Genomic DNA, 6,000 nt, shown 5'->3' with positions numbered 1-6,000 from the left:
TTTGTTCAGAAGAAATGTAACCTGGAGGAAGAAACAGTGCATATGTTGACTTGCATGGATGAAACGCTGTAGTAAGTAAGAGACAACCGATGATTTCCACATGCTTGGATTGAGTTGAATAACACTCACGATTGACAGTCTCCCACATTTGCATGGATTTTTTTTGTCACTGCTCAGTCCATTGTGAAAATAATATGAAGATCAAGCAGAGAGGAAAATCACTTATATATGAAATTAAAAAATTCCAATAAACATCTATTAAATCACAGCAGGGAGAAAAAACATTTTATTGTTTTTTGGGGTTTTTTTAGATTTTTTATCAGGATTACTCTCGACATTAAAATGGTGTAAGGCAGTCCAGTCAGGTGTCCAGTCTTTTCCACAAAAGGTCTGTGTGGGTTCAGGTTTTCAGTCAAGCTGTCTGGATGCAGAGATCATCAAAACGCAATAATTACAGCTTTTAGTGTGAGTAAGAGTTTTCTTTTGAAATATGATCGTTTTGGACTTTATTGGTAAGACTCAGATGGACCTGTGATGATCTAACAGTGAAAGATTTGTTGTAGAGCCTCCTTTAGTGAGAACAAGATTATTTTATCTGTTTAAAGCAGATTCCTTTGCGCCTTGTCCTCTGAGGGTCAGACGGGGCAGGAGGATTCCTAAAGGGTTGTTGCCAGTGCATTAATATAAATATTTTATAAAGTTGGAATCAGACTGCAGCCTTGTTGTGTCTGATAGAAATAATCAGTTTTTCTGTTGGTGATTGGCGCAACTTGAGGACTAGAGAGGACTTGAGAACGAGCTGTTGCCATAGAAACAACAATGTATTATTATTATTATAATAAAACTGTCCTACAGTCAGAGCTAAGAATCAATCAACAACCATTTTGCATGTGCTGTCAGTGTAGTGATGTATTTTCTCAGTCATTGACCTGCAGCTGAGATATTTTCCTACACGGTTAACGTCGTTTCCATGCTGCGATTCACTTAAACATTGCGTTCTACACATTCCACAGGTATGTTTAATTTCTGTTGTGATTCTGTACGACTTTACAGAGGATACGGAAGAATTTTAATCAATCAATTCATTATTTATCTATATTTTCAGTGAAGTTTTCTTCTTTAATTCCCTTGTAGATCTTTTGTGCTCTTGATTTGAACTCCATGCAGGAAGCTAATAACAACTAGCCAAGGAACGTTAAAGGAACCTCATGAATGCGAATTTTACCATATTCATTTTCTGTGACTTTTGAAGATATGAACACCAGCATGATAAACTCCTCCCTGGACATGGATTACCATCAGGGTCTTGCTGCTTCCTCTATGATTGTGATATGCAGCCAGATCCTCAGTTCCTTGGTAGGACTTCCTCTAAACTGCTATATGCTTTTCCTTCTGTTCACTGAAGGTGCAAGAAAAGACATGGATGTGACCTTTAATGTGAGTCAGTGTGCCTCTGAGATCCTTCTGTCCTTCACCGCACCGCTGTCCATCGCATGTCACCTTAACTCTGACCTGTGTGTTGTTAAAGCTCTGGGTTTCTTCTGGGGGATTAGCATGTCAGCTCGCTGCCACTTCCAGTGCTGTGTGTGTTTGGAGCGCTACATAGCCGTGGTCCATCCTATCACCTTCCTGAAGTACAACCGCGCGAGGTATCGCCTGCCCTGTGCCATGGTGAGCTGGATAAACTCTCTAGTGTGTGCCGTTTCCACCATGTTCACCTTCCCACAGCTGCCCTTCAGCACTCTCGCTGCCATTTTCAGCTTTCTTTTCATCGTGGATTTTTTCTGCTTCCTGATGATTCTGAAGGCTTTGAGGGAAACAGGACCTGGCGATATGGAGAGAGGGTGTGATGAGGCTGGGGGAAAAGCCTTCAAGAGGAAGGCTTTTAAATTAGTTTGTGTCAATTTAATGGTGTTTTTGGTGCAAAGCATACCTCTCTTGTACCTTTTTTTCGTGAGGCAGAAGTTTTCTCTGGAGGTATTTAACTTCGGGATAGCCATCAGCCTGTCTATGAATTTCAGTGCAGGGTTTGTGCATCCGATTGTTTTTCTCCACAGGGCTAAAAAATTACAATTAATTAGATGTTTGTGACGATCGCTTATAATGTGGTGTGAGCGATATCGGGCCTCCGGCTGAGGTATCTTCAGGACTTCCTGCTAGAGAAGAAACTCAAAATCCAGTCCAGTCTACATGAACCAGAAGGTCTGCACCTCAGCCACCTGAGCAGCACCATTCACCTCTACAGATGTTTTTGAAACATCAATCCTGGTGAACTGGAGAGAATCAGATCATTGGGGATTCAGGGTAAATCTATAACTCCAGATAAATGCCAGATGAAGATGTAACGGACACGGAGACTCCTTCTGTAAATGTTAAATAAATATCTCTGTGCAGAAAACTTCACCACATCAGCGCAATAATAACATCTGGAAATACACACTTTATTAACAAATGTAAATTATAATAAAATGTCTCCTGGACGCCTCCCAGGATATTCGCCCTCGCATCGTGCATTTATTTGATAATTAAATATTTTGATAAATCAAATAAAATATCATTTAATTATATACTTTTTTTATATATTATTTATAATATTTTTTTTTTTTACATTTTATAATAAAATAAATATATTAATTGAATGCATTTGTTTGCTTTTTTTTTTTTTACATAAAGGACCAGAATGAATAGAATTATAATATAGTGAGGAATCATTTCTATATATATTTGTTGTAATTAATATTTGATTAAAAAGAATCCGTTGAGTTTTGATGGAGCTTAAATGGAATACGATTGTATTGTAGAAAAACATGGTTCAGATACATGATGAACCTTCGGGCAATGATTTGCATTCGAGATTTGGATCGAATTTGTTCTTGATTTTCACGCGTTGATGGTGGACGAGGAACAGCTCGGGGACAAATCAAACGCCATTCGCTCGCGACTCGTAAACAAAGTGTGGCGTGAGCCAGAAACGTGCTCTAAACACAATGTTATACAACACAACAACATTTGTTTATGTTCCATGGGATCGTTTTCTCACTGCAGGTGTGAATCTCATTTCACTGCGTAACGAAGACGTGTCTAATCCCCAAACGACGTCTTCATTTATATTATTGTTATATCATACATATGATGTATAACACTATTTCGGTCCGCTGTGGCGACCCCTAATGGGAGAAGCCGAAAGAAAGTTTTTTTGATCATGTATAACACTTTTATTTGGATTTAATAAGCGCACGCATCTGCATCCAGCACGACCGCATTTTCATCCACACCTACCTTTTACCTGCAGGTGTCTCTGTGTTTATAGAATAATAAAAATATTTCAAATTTATTTAAAGGAGTGAGTTGAGTCTCAGGTCAGCGTTGAGCTCGAGACAGCACACACCCTTGTTGATTTTTCCCTCCATTATAAATATATCACTCTCTGTCACTCAGCAGGTGTTTTTGCGCGAAAGGGGAGATTTTTCCGGGTCTTTCCGTGCAGGTGAGTGAGCGGATTTGTTTTTTGTTTTTTAGCTCTGATTAATGATGCATGCAAAATAAGCGCCTAATCGTTTATTCCAGCCTGAAGCATCTGTTAACTCACAAATCAACATTATATATTTACTTCCATCCCACAGTGCTCTGAAATTCTGGATTGTGATTGGTCAGGGTTTTGAACATCCCATTTTTACATGTAGTCCTGTTCTAATCAGCCCCACTCTTCTGGGAAGATGTTCCACTAGAGTCTTTAGTAAAGTCAGGTACTGATGTAGGAGAGAAGATGAGGAGGCCTGAGATGCAGTCAGCATTCACATACATTAATGTTCATTAGGGTTGGAGCTCTATAGCAGGAGATCTTCCACTCCAACCCAAAGCAGATCTTCATGGAGCTGGAACACGTTTGGGTCTCCTAGTTCAAGTGAAGGCACAATTTCAAGCTCCTGCATCCAAACACATGCTGGAAAAATCATGAGTCTTAATACTTTTGGCAGAATAGTATATCTGCTGTATTGTAGGTGAGAACAGGAACTTGTCCAAACCACCAAGCGATCAGCGTGTGATGTTTACAGTGTGTATTTCAGATCAAACCTCAGCTATGCTGAATGAGAGCGTCGCAGTGATGAACTCCAACAGCGTGGTGATGAACTCCACCAGTGCGGTGATGAACTCCACCAGCGCGGTGACTCTGCTGAACCCCGTGAGTTTTTGGATCGTTGCAATCTTGTTGCTCGGGACGCTGAATTTCACGCTGATGTTGCCCAGCGGATTGTGGGCGGCCTGGCTGATGATAAGAAGCTCCAGGGCGACGCTGGAGTCCGAATGTTTTTCTCTCCATCTCCTGTGCACAGACATGACCTGCGCTTTAATCGTCCTGTGCGCGACGTTTAACTTCTACTTCCTGAGCAATCCGGTGGTGTTACGGACCTTTAGCTTAACCTTTTGCATGCTAAGTCTTCACAGCCAGCCAGTGTTCCAGTGCAGTGTGTGTCTGGAGCGCTACGTGGCCGTGGTCCATCCCGTCACCTACCTGAAGTACAAACCTCTGCGGTACAAGGCAGCCGGACTGGGTGTGTTCTGGTTCGTAGCAGTGCTCCTTTCTCTGAGCAGCCGACTGACCTCGAACCTTTTCCCGCTCATGGGCATTTTGCTATCGATCCTGTTCGTGGAGACCTTCTGCAGCTTGTCCATCCTCGCCGTCCTAAAGCGCAGCGGCCCGGGAGACGTTCACGAAAGCAAGGACGGTGAGAAGGAGCGGAGCAGCGGTGTGAAGAAGAGAGCTTTCATCATCGTCACTCTGCTGCAGGTCAAGCTGCTGGTCAATTATTCGCCCCTCATCATAATATCATCCATCGAATCCCTCATCTCCAAGCAGCTCATGGGAGATCTCATCACGTTGGCCATCACGTTTTGTTTCTTTGGTAGTTTCTTTCAGCCGCTCATGTACCTCTACAGAGCCGGGAAGTTGCCCTGCACCAGAGGAAACAAGTAAACTCATGCTGAGGAAGGTAAAGGAGACGTGTGGAGCGTTCTGATTGGCTGAAAATCAGCACAATAAAATGAAATGATGTTCAAATAATTAAAATGTCTAAACACTTTTCGTTCCATGCTCGGTTTCACATTCCTCTACAATCTTCCATCATTTTTAGATTTTTTTTAATTATTACGAATTAGAATAAATTTTTTTTTGGTAAATAAACACTGTAGCTCCAGTGTAGCTTCTGTAACTGATATAAAAGAGTTATTATTAATAAAACACTCCTCCATCTGATGTTACATTTTATTGTTGTTTATTTCGATTAAAAAAAAAGGTTGACCTGCATCATTTACGCACAATGTCATAGATCACATGATCAACTGATGCATGCTGCTTCCTTCTAAAACCTGAGCTCACAACAAACACAAACAAACAAACAAACAAACAAACAAAAACGTTTTCAAGTATTCATCTTTTTTTCTTCTTCCATGTTTCATGTATAATTTAATTTTTTACATTGTTTGTGTGTGTGTATGTGTGCATTTATATTTAAGTGATTGTGTGTGTATTTGTGTGTGCTTTTGGGACGTGTGTATGAGTGAGCATTTATGTTAGTGATGGTGTGTACGAGTGTGCATTTATGTTTGTGTGTGTGTGTGTGTGTGTGTGTGTGTGTGTGTGTTTGTAGTAGTCTGTGTGTGCTGTGTGTGTATGAATGTGTACGAGTGTGCATTTATTTGACTTTGTGTGTGTGTGCATTTCTGTTTGTGATTGTGTGTGTTTGTGTTGTAGTCTCTGTGTGTTTGTGTGTGTGTTTGTGTTTGTGAACGAGTGTACATTTGTGTGTGTGTGACGAATTGTTTTCTGACTCACTAAACCTTTTGATAATAATCAGTTTATTCAGCTGTTCTGTCAGATATCGTAACACCACACACACACACACACACACACACACACACACACACACACACACACACACACTGCACTTGAAACAAGCTGATACACACTGTATGACGTTCCTCACCAATCAGGAGCCAGAA

At 40.9% G+C, this 6,000-nt stretch overlaps 1 protein-coding gene across 1 annotated transcript; it reads left to right on the top strand.

Moving 5' to 3' along the window:
• LOC124381219 lies at positions 1 to 4,975 on the top strand. Its single transcript, XM_046842646.1, has 3 exons — positions 1 to 71; positions 3,442 to 3,487; positions 4,068 to 4,975. The coding sequence occupies exon 3, from the start codon at positions 4,082 to 4,084 to the stop codon at positions 4,973 to 4,975; it is 894 nt and encodes a 297-aa protein (XP_046698602.1). The 5' UTR covers positions 1 to 71; positions 3,442 to 3,487; positions 4,068 to 4,081.
• Positions 4,976 to 6,000: the final 1,025 nt, after the last annotated feature.

This window comes from Silurus meridionalis, chromosome 28, assembly GCF_014805685.1.
Source record: "Silurus meridionalis isolate SWU-2019-XX chromosome 28, ASM1480568v1, whole genome shotgun sequence".
Classification (NCBI taxonomy): Eukaryota; Metazoa; Chordata; class Actinopteri; order Siluriformes; family Siluridae; genus Silurus; species Silurus meridionalis.
The sequence above is the reverse complement of the archived record's forward strand: the minus strand, read 5'-3'. Positions and strand labels throughout refer to the sequence as shown.

Bases quoted from the DNA above. Each gene is read 5' to 3' on its own strand.
- LOC124381219 (XM_046842646.1), top strand. From the start codon at position 4,082: ATGCTGAATGAGAGCGTCGCAGTGATGAACTCCAACAGCGTGGTGATG.